This window comes from Argopecten irradians, chromosome 15 (assembly GCF_041381155.1).
Source record: "Argopecten irradians isolate NY chromosome 15, Ai_NY, whole genome shotgun sequence".
Lineage (NCBI taxonomy): Eukaryota > Metazoa > Mollusca > Bivalvia > Pectinida > Pectinidae > Argopecten > Argopecten irradians.
This window is the reverse complement of record NC_091148.1, coordinates 14,919,031-14,936,971: the sequence shown is the minus strand read 5'-3', so window position 1 is coordinate 14,936,971 and position 17,941 is coordinate 14,919,031. Positions and strand designations below refer to the sequence as shown.

The window sequence follows — 17,941 nt, the reverse complement described above, 5'->3', positions numbered from 1 at the left end:
GAAAAGGAAACAAATTGCATGGCAAAGTAAAATTTAAATAGTTTAGTGATTTTGCAACTTGTTATTAATTGCAAATGAGTAATGCGCATGAATGAAGATACTTCATTAAATTGTCGATTTCAAATGTGTGATTAATTTCTACTTTAAAATTTTTATTTTTATTTAACTCACCACAAATCATTTAATTGAATTCAAAGCTAAATGAAGGTCAGTTTAATCAACATTATCACATGTATTCATGAAATATCAAAGTCCTTTTACAATTTCTCATATTATTGATAAATATGTGCCAATAATACTACTTTGTACATATATACATAGATGTCCCTTATCTCTAACACCCTGGGGAGGCAGCTACAGCCATGGGTCATTATACACAGAGATGGTGACCCCCACATGTAGTGTTGCTTTGAACCTGTATAGTCTCCCTCCAAATTCCAGCGGTCAGTTTGAACAGTTTGGTGTGAGGAAGCATGTGCACGTGCACAAATAATCTACATAATTTGGACCATTTGGTGAATATTTTGGACATCTAAATAATTATAAGTGAGGTGTAGTTTTCAACATGCAGTTATACATGTTTAAATTGTTAATATAAAGGGAATTGTAGCCATGGAATGGAAATGGAAAAAATGTTTCAGTTTTTGATTTCTGCATTCTTATGTTGCATTGGATTATAACCCTATATTTGGCTGTATATACCCCCAAAGTACAAGGTAAGATGCATGAGCTTGCAATCTATGTGCATATATATATATATAGCCGGATGGGAACCATACATTTAAATATCGAAACTTATATGTTAACTACTCATAATTTAATTGATTAAACTCAAATTCATTTCCCATTTGACTCTCATACACCCCTAGTATAATAATATAGATAATGTGTTTTGTTTTAATATTTGTATGGATGACACAAAATAAACATAATACTTAAATAGTTTATGTATATGTCTTGGATTGCTTTATATTCCACCCTTATATTCTTTAATCTTTTATTTTCGGAATTTCTGAAAAATGAATACATGTACCAGTAAATGCATAATTGTAAGGCAGGTTTTTCAAAAACTGCAATGTTTGTCTTAGAGCTAGGGTAGTGTTTTAATTTTTCCATATAATTGAACATATAACAGTTCCTTGAGCTTATATATATATATATATATATATATATATAAGTATTAAGCAGTTTTGGTTCATATATAAAAGCAGTCGCATGCTCCATATTTGGAATTTTTTAGCAGTTTGGTGAGCTATTTATAGATATTAAGCAGTTTTGATTAGTACATTAAGCAGTTTCTTGTGCTATATTTGGACATTTTAGGCAGTTCATTTTGAAACAGACTGCCTAAGAACTACCTAAAGTAAGCAGTCGCATGCAAGATATTTGGACATTTTTGGCAGTTCATTTTAAAATAGACTACCTAAGAACTACCTTATAATTGCCAAAAAACTGCCTAAAAACTGCTAAGAAGCAACAAACGGTCTACTATGCATACAGATGCCCAAACAACAACAGTTACACTACCATGCTGATAGTGGCAGATGTACAAACAGTATTCTGAATGTAATGCAAAGCTTGCATGCAGGAATGACATATAAATGTATTTATATATAATGCAACGCAGTAGAATTAAATTGCAGAAGCATTGAAGCTGAAATAATTGAATGATATATGTATTTCTCAATGTTTATACCAATTATTAATGTACAAAATATTGTTAATATTGTATTTTCAGAGATGCCACGAAAGAGCAAGCGCTCACTGGCCATGGCTGCCATTGCTAGGAACAGAGGGAGACTCCAGGATGGTGATCCACCAGTAGATAGCCAGGGGTCAGTGCCTGCAGGCCTAGGAGAGCCTTCCCCCACTCTTGGGGGTAAATCTTCGTGTGACCAATTAGTAGGTGACCACGGGTTGTCACCTACAGGCCTAGGAGAGCCTTCCCCTCTCGCTGCGGGAAAACCTCTGAATGCCTTGAGGTTAGATCATCCTCAAGGAAGTCTGTATATCCAGAAGGATATCTCACCGCAGTCTGACTCGCCACCGTGCGTTTGTACAGCACCGACTGTACCTTCACCATTAACCTTCGGTGTCGCAGGACAGACGCAGCCAACTAACTCAGTGCAGAGGGACGTTGGTAGAACTAAAAAAGATCAAGAAACAATATACGAACTATATACTGAAATACAAACTAAACCATATACTGAGTCACAAAACAAGCCATGTGATGAGCCACAGAGCAAGCCATGTAATGAACCACTGAGTGAACCATTTGCTGAAGGATGCAGTGAACCATGTGCTGAACAATGCAGTGAACCATGTGCTGAACAACGCAACAAACCAGGTAATGAGTTATATACTAAACAAAACAGTGTAGAATGTAAGATATGTAACGAACCTGATAGTGTAACAAGTACCGATTTAGTTCATAACAAACCAGGTAATGAAATGCACATCAAGCTAAATGAGCCACAAAGTAAACCATTTATTGAATCTAATAAACAAACCCCTTGTAGCAAACCAAATGAGGAAAATCATTGTAACAATCCAAATGACAATGAGCAAAATTGTTGCAACAAGCCAGATGAGCAAACGCGATGTAAAAAACAAAGTAACAAAACAAATGAGCAAACTGAAAGCAACGTTACAGACATGATACACAATAAGAAATCAAAACCAGGAAAACACATGCTATTTGTAGAAGTAGAAAATGACCAAAAAACAAATGATCAGAAAAAAAGTAAAGATAAGATCAAAGCAGAAAAGAAAATGCCACTCTTATCAAGTGAAATGAAAAGTAAAATAGAACATAGAATGAGTCAGCTTGAAAATGTAAGCAGTGTGAATTCATTAAGTTTTTCTACTGTAAAGAACTTGGCAAAAATGACAAAGGGAAGTAAAAGTGTTAAACAGAGAAAAGTAAAGAGTAATAAGGAAACTTCTGAATCAGATGTGGTATACAAAGGGGAAACAGGGCCAGTGGTTTATACGTTTAATGTATTAACTGAAAGTACACAAAAAAAGTTGGCAAATACCCTGGGTATAAATGACAGCATTACCAAACCAAGAGAATCCATAAATGCTAGGCCACTTGGAAAACCACTACAAACACAGTGTATTGAAGGAGATGGTAACTGCTTTTTCCGTGCTCTATCATTCAGTGTATTTGGTGATGAATGTAACCACAGAAAAATGCGATGTGCAATAGTGAACCATATGCTCAAGAACTCGAACAAGTATGTAAGCCATTTAAGATCAGGATACAAATCTGTTAGTGAGTGGGTAGAAAAAAAGCAAATGTTCAAAGCTGGAAAATGGGCAACAGAAATAGAGATTTTGGCTGCTGCTGATTTGCTCTCAACTGATATCTATATATATGAGGACAATATGGCTTCATGGCACAAATTTTCTGCTACTCAAGTAGACAAAAATGCTTCAGTGGAAGAGGAAGCTATCTACCTCGTACATCAATTCCAAGCACATTATGATGTGGTAACTTCAGTTGGTGATGTTGAAGAAAATGTGGTAACATTTGCTGGAAGTAACAGAGCAAATTATGGAGACACTTACATAGAAAGAGAACATGCTGCAATTTGCACACAAGATACACATATAGTTCGTAAAGCTTTTGAAGACATTTCACTGAAGTGTTCAAGAAAACATTCTGTTATATCTGAAAGTGAGAATAATAGAAAAGATGATAGACCTACTGTCGCAAAAGATGGGAAAAGGAAAGTAAAAACATGTAGAGATAATGTAACGAAGGTTACCTTAAACTGTAATGAAAATACAGAGATGGAAATAGAGATAAACAAGAAAGATTTGACAATATTAACACCACATGACAGCAATGACCATATGACTTCTGCAGATGTAAATGTTAGTGATCAAAAACATGATAATGCACCAGGAATACCACAAAACATTGACGAGCAAAATTGTTCAATCATTAAACATGTGGAACATAAGGAAAGAGAAGTTCAGATGCCATTGAACCGTCCTGTAAAAGGAAGTTATCATCAAGGTCATTCACATTTTATGGAAAATGCAGGTAAACAGTGTGTACTGAATAGCTTATCAGCTGTTTTATATAGCCAGAAAAGAGACATGAAATTATGGACACCATCAGATTTAGACCATGTACTTGAAATCGGCAATGAAATGTATGGCCATCTCAGGAACAGCTCAACCATGAGGAATGATTATATTGCTATTAGTGAAGTGCCAAGATTGATTGATTGCTATGGTAAAATTTTTGATCTGAAATTTCAACATTCAATATCAGGAACACTGGGTAATACAAACATTGACAATGACCTTTATCAATTTCACACATTATATGCAGCATTACAAATGGCTCTGGATCAAAGAGAAAGTCACGCAGCCTTTGTAACCTTTAAAGGTAATACATTTATTGTTGTGAAACAAAATGCTAGATATTTCGTGTTTGATTCACATTCCAGAAATACAAATGGTATACAAGTACCCAATGGAACAAGTATTTTGTTAAATTATAACAACATAGATGATGTATACACACATTGTATTCATTTGGCAACATCAATGCATTACAAACCAGCAGATCAGTTTGAAGTAACAGCAGTTTTTATATCTGTTCCGAGTGATATGGACGCACAAGACCTGACTAATAGTGATAATTTAGAAGAAAACTGTTCAAACAATGATCATGAAATAGCAGGAAGTGAAATTACAAATGCTTTTTACAACAATACATGTGGCACAGGTATGCAAGTTCTACCAGATATGGCAATGTTGAATTCTAATGAAGATGCAATGTTTTCTGGGACAGGAACTTCGAAAGCAACTGAAAATGAGAAAAAGAGATGTAATATTGATAAAAAATTGGTAAGGCAAAGACGGCCAAAATCTGTAACAAGTAGACGGAGAATTCAAAAAGAGCTCATGAGGATAGTGCATTTGAGAAAATCTGCGATGAAAGTCAGAAATGTAGATGGATCAGAAAGGGTAAACAGTGGAATCAGTAGTACATGTCAGAGAGATAAAGAAAGGTACCACATGAATGAAAACCGTAGGGTAAAATTAAAAAGAGCATCGTGTTTAAATTACAAAACAAATGCAACCTATAGAGAAGCTGTAAAAGAAGCCAGCAGGAAAAAATATCATGAGGATATTGTGCATAGAGAAAAAGTAAAGGAGATGTTAAAGAAAAAATATGAACAAGATGACGTAAATAGGGAAGCAAAACAGCAAGCATCAAAAACAAAATACATGTGTGATGAAAAACATCAACAAAATTTAAGACGGGCATCCAAGAAAAAATACGAACAGAATGATGAGCATAGAGAAAGTGTCAAGCAAGCATCTAAAAGAAAATATGAACAGAATGATGAGCATAAAGAAAGTGTAAAGCAAGCATCTAAAAGAAAATATGAACAGAATGATGAGCATAAAGAAAGTGTAAAGCAAGCATCTAAAAGAAAATATGAACAGAATGATGAGCATAAAGAAAGTGTAAAGCAAGCATCTAAAAGAAAATATGAACAGAATGATGAGCATAAAGAAAGTGTAAAGCAAGCATCTAAAAGAAAATATGAACAGAATGATGAGCATAAAGAAAGTGTAAAGCAAGCATCTAAAAGAAAATATGAACAGAATGACGAGCATAAAGAAAGTGTAAAGCAAGCTTCTAAAAGAAAATATGAACAGAATGATGAGCATAAAGAAAGTGTAAAGCAAGCATCTAAAAGAAAATATGAACAGAATGATGAGCATAGAGAAAGTGTAAAGCAAGCATCTAAAAGAAAATATGAACAAAATGACGAGCATAGAGAAACCAAAAAAAGAACTTTAAAGATGAAATATGAAAATGATGAGGAATATTCTAACAATGTAAAAAGTAGAGTGATTGCTTCAAGGAGATTAAAGAATGAGCAGAAGCACAATATAGAATTTGTGACAGCACATTTTAAGAAAGAGATAAGTGAGTATCCTGATCATGTATGTTCTGTTTGTCGCAAGTTGTTGTTCCAAAAGCAAGTTGTTCATTGTAATAAAGAAACATACAGAGAAAAGGGAAAAGAGATATATGATCTTGCTGAACTGTGCATTTCTGATGATTATTTAATTCCCTGTCCTGAGACAGAAACACACAACTGCACAAGTAGATGTAAACTATGGATCTGTTACACATGTCACAGAAAACTCCTTGCAGGTAAAGTACCATCAGAGGCTGGAATAAACAACCTTAAATTAAAAACGATTCCAGAGGAACTGAAATGTTTAAATGCAGTTGAAAGACATTTGATCTCTGTCATTATACCATTCATGAAAATGATACCACTGCCAAAAGGAGGTCAGTTTGGAGTTCATGGACCTGTTGTATGTGTTCCAACAAATGTAAATCAATCCATCACTGTCTTACCAAGGACTGAAAATGAAAACCAGTTGATACGTGTGAAATTAAAGCGGAAATTATCATACAAAGGACACTATAAGTATGAATTTGTAAATACAGCTCGACTTAAAACAGCAATACAATTTTTGAAGGAAACAAATAAGTGGTATAGAGATGTAGAAATTGATGAATCATGGGAAAATCCTATTGAAAAGATTTGTGATTATGCAGCAGAAGACAATGTTGCTGTTCAAGATGATAGCATGATTGACAAAACAAGTACAGACAATAATGAGCTGACAGAAGATGAAGATGACACGCAACATGCCATGCCACTAGATACATGTCTCCAACCTGCAGACATAGCTCAAGAAGTCTTAGATCAGTATTTTGATAAGGTTTTTTCTGTTGCACCGTGTGAGAAAAATAACCCAATTAGTATTTTGATGGAGAAGGGCATAGAAGCAAAGGCATTTCCTGTACTGTTTCCTGATGGTGAGAATGTGTTCAGTGATGAACGTGACACAGTGATAACATTAAGTAGATATTTACACAATAGGCTGATGAATGTTGATAACAGATTTGCTCAAGATACTAATTTTCTGTTCTTTGCTCAATATATATCTGAACTACAGCAAGTAATATCAAGTGTCTCAATAGCTTTAAGAAAAGGTGAGAAAATTGGAAAAGATGGTCAAAGTATAAACGCAGGCATACTACAGAATCAGGAGCTTGTAAAGGATATCTTGAAAAAAGATGATGGATACAAATTTCTTAGACCAATTAGAGGCACTCCCCCATACTGGCAAGCTACACAGAAAGATCTATTTGCTATGTTGAGACAACTCGGGCTACCAACCTGGTTTTGTTCATTTTCTTCAGCTGAAATGAGATGGACAGATATAATTGAGTCTATTCTCAAGCAACAAAATGATAAGAGGAATGTTAATGACCTTGATTGGAAATCAAAAAATGATATTTTAAAGAGCAATCCTGTGACTGTTGCTAGAATGTTTGATCACAAGTTTCATAAATTTTTGAAAGAGGTTATAATGTCAAATGCAGAACCCATTGGTAAAATCAAAGACTACTTTTACAGAGTTGAGTTTCAACAAAGAGGATCACCACATACACATTGCTTATTCTGGGTAGAAGATGCTCCAAAACTAGACAAAGATGATGATAGAGAAGTTGTGGAATTTATAGATAAGTATATCACCTGTGAAATGCCATTAGATTGTCAATCTGAAATGTATGACATAGTATCAAGTGTGCAACAACACAGTAAGAGACATTCTAAAGCATGCAAAAAGGGAGATAAAGAGTGCAGATTCAATTTCCCGAGACCAGCATCAGAGAGAACATTTATTTCACGCCCAACAAGCCAAAAAGAAATATTGGAAGAAAATGTGTCAGATTCTGATAAAAAATGTTGCATGAACAAAGAAGAAGCTAAGGTAATCTTAGATAGCATTTGGAGAGAAATGTCTAATGGAAACAATGGGTCAACAACTCAAGAAGTATTTCAACAATTAGGAATAACACAAGATATTTTTGAAGATGCATGCAATGCCCTAACAGGAAAAATAGGTATTACATTGAAAAGAAACCCTGACAGTGTTTGGATTAATCAGTACAATCCCCATCTACTGCGTTGTTGGGATGCAAACATGGACATACAGTATGTAACAGATGCATATGCTTGTGTGGTGTACATTGTTTCCTATATATCAAAGGCAGAAAGAGAAATAAGTCAAGTTCTAGAGCATGCTCAAACAGAGGCCAGAGATGGAAATACAGATGCTGAGCAAGCTATGAAAAAGTTGGGAAGTGCATATCTCCACTACAGAGAAGTCAGTGCTCAAGAGGCAACATATAGAGTGTGTAATCTGAGGCTAAAAGAAAGTTCTAGAAAGGTACAGTTTATTCCTGTGGGGGACAATCCTATTAGAATGAGTCTACCATTGTCAGTTATACGTCAGAAATCCAATGTTGATGACAGTGACATCTGGATGACAAGTTTAATAGACAGGTACAAAGCTAGACCTAAGACTGAGGAATTTGAGGAAATGTGTTTGGCAACATTTTGTTCAGAATACAGAATACTGGCATCTACTGAGGCTTCAAGAGCAAAACATCAAAGTAATGTGTATGCATTGCAAAATGATTTAGGTTTCATAATGAAAAGAACACGTACAGATGCAGCTGTGGTACGTTACCCAAGATTTTCGATGACTCGAGCCCCTGAAAAGTATTATCAAAGTATGTTGCAACTATTTCTACCATATAGGATAGACATTCAATTGAAGCCAAATGAATTTAAAAGTTATGAAGAATTCTATCAAAAAGGTTGGGTCAAGTATAATACACAAACGGTGCTAAAAGAAGTGATGGAAATTGTTGAAAACAATCGTTCAGTATATGAAAAAGATATTGAAGTACTAGCAGAAGCTCAACAATTATTTGAAGAATGTGGATTGCAAGAAGATGCATGGTCACAGATTTGCCCAGAAACAGAATGTGAACGAATTGAATGTCAACAACAAATACCAAATAAAAATGAAACGGATGAGGATCTTGGTGGAATTCCAGATTTATTAACAAATGATAGAAAAATCAACATCGAAATCTGTCCAACAGTTGTATCAAAACAAGAAGGGCTTGGTTTACTACGATCAATGAATGAGAAACAGAGTGAAGTATTTTATAGAATACGGAAATGGTGTTTAGACAAAATCCACGGTAAAAATCCAGATGCTTTCAAGGTTTTTGTTACTGGTGGTGCTGGTACTGGAAAGTCACATTTGATAAAGACTGTGTTTTTTGAATTGACAAGACTTTTTGCTCCAACATTGTCTAATCCTGAAGATACTTCAGTAATACTTGTTGCTCCAACTGGTGTCGCAGCTTTTAATATAGGTGGCTCTACTATTCATAATGCATTATCAATACCTGTAGATGCACCACTGACGTACCAACCTCTAGGTGATGAGAAGATCAATTCTTTGCGCACAAAACTTGGCCAGTTACAGCTACTTATTATTGACGAAATATCAATGGTTGACAAGAAATTACTGTCCTATATACATGGAAGACTGAGACAAATTAAACAGACAGGTGACCACTCTCCATTTGGTAATGTTAGTATACTTGCTGTAGGAGACTTTTACCAACTTCCTCCTGTTAAAGGAAAGGCTCTGTTTACCAAAGAAATCTGTTATGATTTATGGAATGATAATTTTTCTATAGTGCAGTTAGATGAAATCATGCGCCAGAAAGAAGACAAGCAGTTTGCTGACACACTTAATCGTTGCCGAATCAAATCTAAGAAGGACACTTTACCTTCACAAGACAGCAATTTACTATCTGGTAGAGAAACTGGGGAGTTTAGTGATGATCTACATATCTTTCCACGTAATGACCAAGTTGATCAACATAACATAAAGGCATTACATTCGATGTGTGAAAATCCTGTATGTATAGAAGCAGAGAATTGGATAAAAGATGAACGAAGTGGGAAAATGACTAATAGAGAGGTTTCTGGAAATAAAGGATCTTATTCTCTCCAGCAATCATTATGGCTTGCAATAGGAGCACGTGTCATGCTTACTAAAAATGTAGATGTAACAGATGGATTAGTAAATGGGGCATTTGGTATTGTTACACAACTTGTCAGTGATACTTCAGAAACACTTTCAAAAATAACCCACATTGAAATACGTTTTGACAACAAAAAAATTGCATTACAACAGGGGAGAAAAGTTGGAAATGAAGTGAGAGTTATGATAGACCGTTATGAAGAATACAATGGACGAAATAAAAGATACATCAGAAGACAATTTCCACTTAAACTTGCATGGGCATGTACTGTTCACAAAGTACAAGGACTTACAACAGAAAAAGCTGTAGTTTCACTGGAAAAAGTGTTTGCACCAGGACAGGGATATGTAGCATTAAGTCGTGTTACATCTTTGAATGGACTGACAATACTTGGTTTTAATGAAAAAGCAATTTTCTGTAACCCCAAAATTAAGGAAGCGATGGAAAACATGCCTTTGTTTCTATGTGACTCGGCTGGAGGAAACCAAGATGTTACTATTATTTATCACAATACTGAGGGTATTTTAGCACATATCAGAGATATAAATGTCAACAGGCAGATACAAACTGCAGATTATTTATGTTTCACAGAAACATGGTTACAGGATTTTACTGGTTATGATATAAATGTAAAGAATTTCTCACTAGTACATAGTCAGTCCAGACGAGAATCCTACAATATGACACATGATCTCCACAGTCAGGAGCATGGGGGAGTAGCAGTATTTACCAGGCATAATGACAAGATGCAACACATAGATTTTGAAATAGAAAACATAGAGTATGTGGCATTTGATGTGAAAGGAGTAACTATAGTTACTATATATCGTCCTCAGTCATACTGTGTCACAGAATTTAAGACCACTCTTCATCAGTTGATACAAAAAGTAAATAATCACAGTAATAGGTCTATAGTATTGGGTGATTTTAACCAGAACATTTTACTTATTGCATCCTCAATACAAAAAGAAATGGAAGAACTTGGTTACATGCAATATGTTACAGAAGCAACAACTGAACGTGGAACTCTTATTGACCATGTTTATGTAAAGGGTGTTGATATTGAAAATGTTGAGGTGATACCGTGTTACTACAGTTTTCATGAAATGGTTGAAATAAGGTTTCACTTTTAAAAAGATTTGAAAGTAAATAGTTATTTGAAAGTGATATTTACTGTAGTTTCATTGAAACTTGAAAAAGAAAATGTTTCAGAAAAAAACCCCATAAATATAGATCTTCATGAAATTTTGTTATCAAACTCGGAATTGAACGAATAAGGCGATAAACCTATAGAGAAGGATATGTTTTTCCATCTTAATAAGAATTTATGTTATCAAAATAAATGAGAGCCAGTGATTTCTATGATGCTTATTGATAAACTATATAAGAGAAGTTTTGAACCAGTGTATTGCAATAAGATGTGAATAGAACGTTGATGATTTTCTCTAACAAAGGTATTTTTTGTTGGGCTCTACTTGATAACTTCAACATCTCTTATGATTAAGCCCTGCAGCTAGGGCATATACAATTGTATCTGCTATGCTGTCCATGGCATTATCATAATAGGTGAGTAATTTAAGAAGATAATCCCTCCCTACTTTTCTCCCTGTCTTTCTCGGTCTCTCTCCTTATCCCTTCCCCTCTTCCTCTCTCTCTCTCTCACATTCATTTCAAGGTAGATTCTAATTCTGTTTTACCCTAACCAGGGGTAAAAGCTGTGATTTGTTTTGTCTGTTGTCAATATGATTAAGGTCAGTTTCTCTTGGAAGAATGTTTCTTTACGGATAGATATATACGTGTATACAAAACGCAATGCAAAAACGTTTTTTTGAAATATGTACATATTATCATTACAGTGTAATTATAAAGCAAAATCTACCTGATCACTGCAAACTTACTTAAGTATAAAATTATTAATGCATAGGAAATTCAATAAACAGATAAATGTATCTAAAACCTATATCTCAAGAAGATCTGTGATACATAATATGTTATTTATAATGAAAATTTTATTTTTTCCAGACCATGCACTCAAAGGCCACCTTTTGCTCATGATTCCCAACTGATATAGATCGATGAATTGCCTTGTCATCGCTTCCTGCATTTCTTTAATATACTGAAGCTATGTTGTGTTGCTGACTTCTGACCTCTGTGACTTGGTAATCACGGCTGTGGAAAGGTATCTATATTTATTTTGATGCAATATTTGTTGTTGACAAAAAACCAAGATTCAAACACATTTGTTTTATATGTGGTGATAATTGTACCATATAGACTAACTGTGAAACTCTAAACCATCCAAGAAAGAATTAACCAATTATAATTCCATGTGTTACTTATATGATATATGTCAGAAATAGATGTATTGTTGAGTGGGTATTTTAGTTTAAAACATATGTACGTGTGCTGTTATGATGGATATTAAGAATCTGCTTATTGCAGCATTAGGTCACCTGACTATAGGTCATGGTGACCTATTGTGATAGTATTTTGTCGGTCGTGCGACATCCTTGAGAAAATATGAACCAAGCTTAATGAAACTTTGTATGTAGACTATTATTGGAAATATCTCTAACAAGTATGCAAATCAATGTAGGGTGGAGATTCGAAATTGTACAAATGATGCGGCTGACCCCCGGGGTCCTGAGGGGCGGGTTAAAAAAGGGGTGAATTTGGCTATTTCTATATAAACAACTTCTTCTCTGAAACTAAGCATGGGATAGCACTCATAATGCAATGGTAGCATCCTCATAGGGTGGGGATTCAAAATTTTACAAATAATGGGGCTGACCCCCTGGGGGCCTGAGGGGCAGGGTCAAAAGGGGTCAATTTGGCTATTTCCATATAAACCACTTCCTCTCTGAAACTAAGCATGGGATAGCACTCATAATGCAATGGTAGCATCTTTATAGGGTGATGATTCAAAATTGTACAAATGATGGGGCTGACCCCTGGGGCCTTAGGCGCGGGGCCAAAAAGGTTAATAAGGCTACTATTTTCATATAAATTACTTCCTCTCTGAAACTATGTATTGGATAGCATATTCGTATGGTATCTATAGCATCACTATATGGTTGGTATTCAAAATTAAAGAAATCATGGAGTCAAATTTGCTATTTTTTCTAATTGTAAGAGTCTTTGTGATTTTTGAATCACTTATTACTAAATTACAGAATTACTCAAAAAAAAAAAACAAAAAAAAACAGGTGAGCGATACAGGCCCTCTGGGCCTCTTGTTTCTGAAAACATGGACGGCCGTTACACTGCTATATTACTGTAGCTAACCAAACTATATCTGATGAAATTACTAGAGATGTGAAAGTTGGAGTTGCCTCCCTTTAAACCTCATTTCTATATTACCGTAGTGAAAGTGCACTGCAGAGCACTTGCTGTTCGACTTGTTCAAGCCGTGTTTAAACAAACATACAAAACATATTTGCAACAATGTTTCATAACATCAAAGGATTGTTGTAATAGGTAACCAAATCATGACTTTTTATTTGACAAATGTATCTGGCCATGATTTATAAGTCAAAAGTCGGCATAACAAAGTGATATACTTGCAAGCAGCTGTTAGTCTTTCTAACAAGGAAATCACTACATAATCCGAAAATCGCAATATTTCTGTTGTTATTAAATGGATATTAAATGATTAATTTCCTTACTTTTAAAGAGACATTGATAATTTCAATAATTAATATGCGTATATCGATTACTTACATGCATTAAACGAAAATGGCACTAAGTTTTTTACTAGATTTATTGGTTTAATAAATCTACTTATTTTAGAAATAAGAAATTTTAATATATAAAATATATTTCAGTCATTAACCTATTTAACCTATGTTTGTTGAATCAACTTAAATTATAATAAAATAATAAATATCTTTTGTTTAACTCCAAAATTTAACATTGTACATTATTAAAATACAATACTCTACAATGTGTTAACTAATTTTATATAAATGATAAACCGATGCTTTCATTCCTTTGTTGAGTCCTTCATTCACAGCATCTACGAGTGGCCTTGGCACTTTGATTATATTTAAAGGTTGAAAAGCAGAGGAAAGATCCCTCATTTCCAACAATTCCAATGTCATAATAACTGTTGTAGAAGATCCAGTAGAAGCTGCCATTGAGTCACAGCATTGTGAAATCCAGACATCAATTCATTACATCACAATAGATTTCCTGCATGACACAGCCAACGAAAATGCTCCAGGTAATGATGTTAAAATTATGACATGGGCAAAATCATTGAATATGATTTCATTATGTTTCGGAGAATTCCAAAGGGAGATAATCAGAATTAAATAAAGAAATGTCCTCTTCAGGAAGTTTACGTAGCATTATCTTATGAATCATTACTAAAATTCAAATTGATAATTTGACATATTAATAAAGAGAATTGATAATTATGGTATTTTCAGTTTCTAATGAAAGCAATATCTAGAAAATTAAATATAAATCAAATAGTGTATATACTGAAAAGTTTAACCTTCACATTATTATTCTTGGTTTTGAAGATACCCTCATAGCATAAATACAAACATTTGTTCATAGACAGGTTGTGAGCTGAGATTTAAAGGAGATGGCCCTTTAGGAAAGGGATTATGACTGGATTGACTGCCTAGAAAGAATACCTTTAGCTCAATTTATCTCCTTATGGAAGAGTTGTTCACTCAAGTTGGAGCCAGTTTAATTAAGTATTGAAGATCGTGTGAAGTAGATTTGCCAGTAACTATCTATTCTTTTTTGATTTGGTTGATAATAAGAACTGTGAAACCTATGCTATATAATAATATACATATAATTATCATTTAGTCATGTCCATTTAACTTTATTATGCATTCATCCCTAGGGAAATAGTGTTTATAAACTTGTAAAATGTATAAAAAAAACCTAGTTTTTGAAATAATTAGTTACATACCAAAACAAATCCATGACACTGTGCCCTATATTCAATGAGGTACTGATTGTGCTGACAAAGAAATCTAAATAAATGATTTAAATGTTTTTTGGTGTTAATTAGACACAATTAAATATCAATTATTGTTCAAATAATAAATATTGTTTATGCTTCGTCAGTATATTTGTTTAATATACTCTTTTTTTTCTGCAAATATTGTTTAACTTTTTTTAAAATAGACTTATTAATTGATAAATTTGATTAAAATTACCGGTTTTCAGAATTGTTGCTGTTCAAATGGTAAGATTTTTTGTTAATGGACATAATTCTGAAAAAAACCCAATTATACAGAAAAGAAAACATGCGTCATAGAGATCATTTATTGGTTGGTGTTTAGGTCCTTTTTCAGTCTTTACAATTTGATATTGTGTACAATTTAACATTTTTATTTTTGTTTGAATGAGACACAATGAAGGTATAATTGTTCCTGATGTGTTTGTGATATTAATTTGTAACTACCAGTCAATTAGATGTACTGTCCATATGAAAAACAATTTCTAAATCACCAAATTCTGTATATTCATGTCCTTCGCATATCTTTGGGTCATGATTTTCTATACCCTGTTTATACACTGTTAATGACAAACAGGTAGAATAGTTAATGAGGTGTATCAATCTGGAATTGTCAGACCCATGTGGGTGGCATTTTTAGATAGAGCGAGTTTTAACTACTTTTGTGTTGTTCTTGTTGTTACTGAAGCCTCTGTGTATCACCATTTGTATTTTGATATGAACAGGGTTTCTTCTGGTTCTCCATAAATACCAGTATTTTACCTATGAACTATCAGTGTTATATTTTTTTCAGAAAAAAAACCCATTTTACACCAGCTGCTATAATTTCCCTTACCACAACTTTCAATTTTTCGCCTGGTAAGGGTTATGTTATGGCATTATTGGTTTCATACATAGGCTGAAAAAGCCTTTAATGTATTACTTTATCTATGTAACTTATATTTTCACATTTGAAAATCGTAAAATAGTCTCAATTGTATAGTCTATGATTGGCTGTCTTTTTGTCATAGAAAAAACATTTTTTCTGCCTCTCTTAAGTTTTAAACTTTCCATATTTCCAGACTTTTGTAAGTTCTTATATATCACTCTTTCTCACCAATATTGGTCACTTGGTAGGACACAAGAGGCTCCGGTCTGTACAGGTATTGCAGATGTCCGTCACATGATCCAACCTGGTTGTTCCGATATTACCCAAAAGTTGTTAATACAACGTTGAATTGAAATACATGACATTTCTGAATGGTATTTGGTGCTTTTATGGATCTGCATCCATATCGACACATTGTATATTTTACAACAGTTTGTTGGAGTGAAATTACATGAAATAAGTTCTCTAGTCACTGACTTTAAAGAACTTTTAAGTGACCTTTTGTAGTCTAACCAATCAAAATTGTAATTATGTTTTATGAGGTCATCACCCCTAAGGAAGTTGTGGAGCGACCCAAAGCTTTCCAATTAACAAAAAACTCCCAGGTGTTGTAGAATTAAAAGCCTTTCAAAGATTGAATAGTCGTAATATCACCAAAATTGTGAATTTCTTTCCCCACAGAATCTCCAGTCCTTCGCTTTTTCAAAGGGTGTTAAGTTTTATCAAAACACATTTTTTATCATTATATATTTGTTTCGCTTCTTAGGACAGGATCAGTTTGATATAGTACTTGACAAAATTATGGACCAACTGGTCAAAATGCCCCCCACTGTTAATTATCCTTATCGGTTTTTTTTTGGATTATGTACAACAGTATGGAGTACTGATGTTAAAGACAGATTTTTTTTATTTGTTTAATAGATGTCTGTGACAAAAAAAAAGTATGCACTCTGATTTGTGTTATTTATAGCTCCATAATACTAAAATCTGTGTAAGGTTTTCCACACATGGTGTCAAGTATGTAAATTTCAAATATTACGCAAGTGTCTGTATGATTTATACAGTTTTTTGTTTGTACCACCTACTATTGAGTCTAAAATCCATATTAATGCTTTACTACTATAAGCTTACATACTGCTGCTTAATAATATTTTAGGGCTTTCGTGCCAGACATTTTATTAGTAAAGCAATTGATATGAGTGTGTGAATGCATCAATGTACTGACCTGTTTAAAATAATAATTATAAAGGTGTGCCAATATAAGTATGTTTACAGGATTATTATAAAAAAAATACTTAATTATTCTTCTTTTTTAAATTCCTATTTAAAGACGCTACACTGCGTTTGAGCTTCTTATTTTACTTGAATATAAAAATATTAATTATCATAATTGATTGTGCATGCAAGCAAAAAAAAAATTATATGAACTTTTGTGTTAATTTGACACATATATAAACAATTAATCATATTAAAGTTATTGTTCAAATGATTAGTATCGTTTATGCTCTGTCGGCGGTGGAACATCTATAAAGAATTATTATTAATAAATTATTCGTGTGCTTATGAACAACCTGAATGTAATCAAGTGTTGAATTCTTTCTTGAACATTTGGCAATCCCTATCCTTACAGGCCCATCACTTTCCGGAAACAAAAATTAAAAGTTTCTTAAAACAATAGTAATGGAAGAAAATATATATCGATGGCCTAAGATCAGGTTACAACGTTAACCCTGAAGAAATGGAAAATTTCTTGAGTAATTTACATTTTGTATGTTATATAAACGGTATAGATACTGGAGTTGTATTGTGTTTCAATATATGTGAGGAGTAAGAAGCACAGATTATGTGTTTATATTGGTTTTTGTAATATGTGTTAGAAATAGTATGGTATGTTAATATGATAAATTAAGAGGCTGTGGACATTTTAGTCCACTACCATCAGATGTTTAACTATTCCAATTGCCTTTCGTCTGTGGTCCGTCCATCTGCTAACTTCACATAATAAGATCTTTTTAATAATTTTTTAATCTGAATTTTAAATTGACTCTTTGGTGCTGCCTCTCGGGCACCTTTTGATCTTCTATACAAAGGTATTCCGAATAAACTATCTGGT

At 33.6% G+C, this 17,941-nt stretch overlaps 2 protein-coding genes across 2 annotated transcripts; both read left to right on the top strand.

Moving 5' to 3' along the window:
* The first annotated feature begins 1,243 nt into the window (after positions 1-1,243).
* Positions 1,244-17,629, top strand: LOC138308932 (uncharacterized). The gene is made up of 4 exons (XM_069249988.1): positions 1,244-2,347; positions 12,002-12,158; positions 14,094-14,201; positions 14,543-17,629. Exons 1-2 carry the CDS (start codon positions 1,675-1,677, stop codon positions 12,043-12,045), a joined length of 717 nt encoding a protein of 238 aa, XP_069106089.1. The 5' UTR covers positions 1,244-1,674; the 3' UTR covers positions 12,046-12,158; positions 14,094-14,201; positions 14,543-17,629.
* On the top strand, positions 5,631-11,995 carry LOC138308930 (uncharacterized). Its single transcript, XM_069249987.1, has one exon. It carries the CDS (start codon positions 5,839-5,841, stop codon positions 11,110-11,112), a length of 5,274 nt encoding a protein of 1,757 aa, XP_069106088.1. The 5' UTR covers positions 5,631-5,838; the 3' UTR covers positions 11,113-11,995.
* Positions 17,630-17,941: the final 312 nt, after the last annotated feature.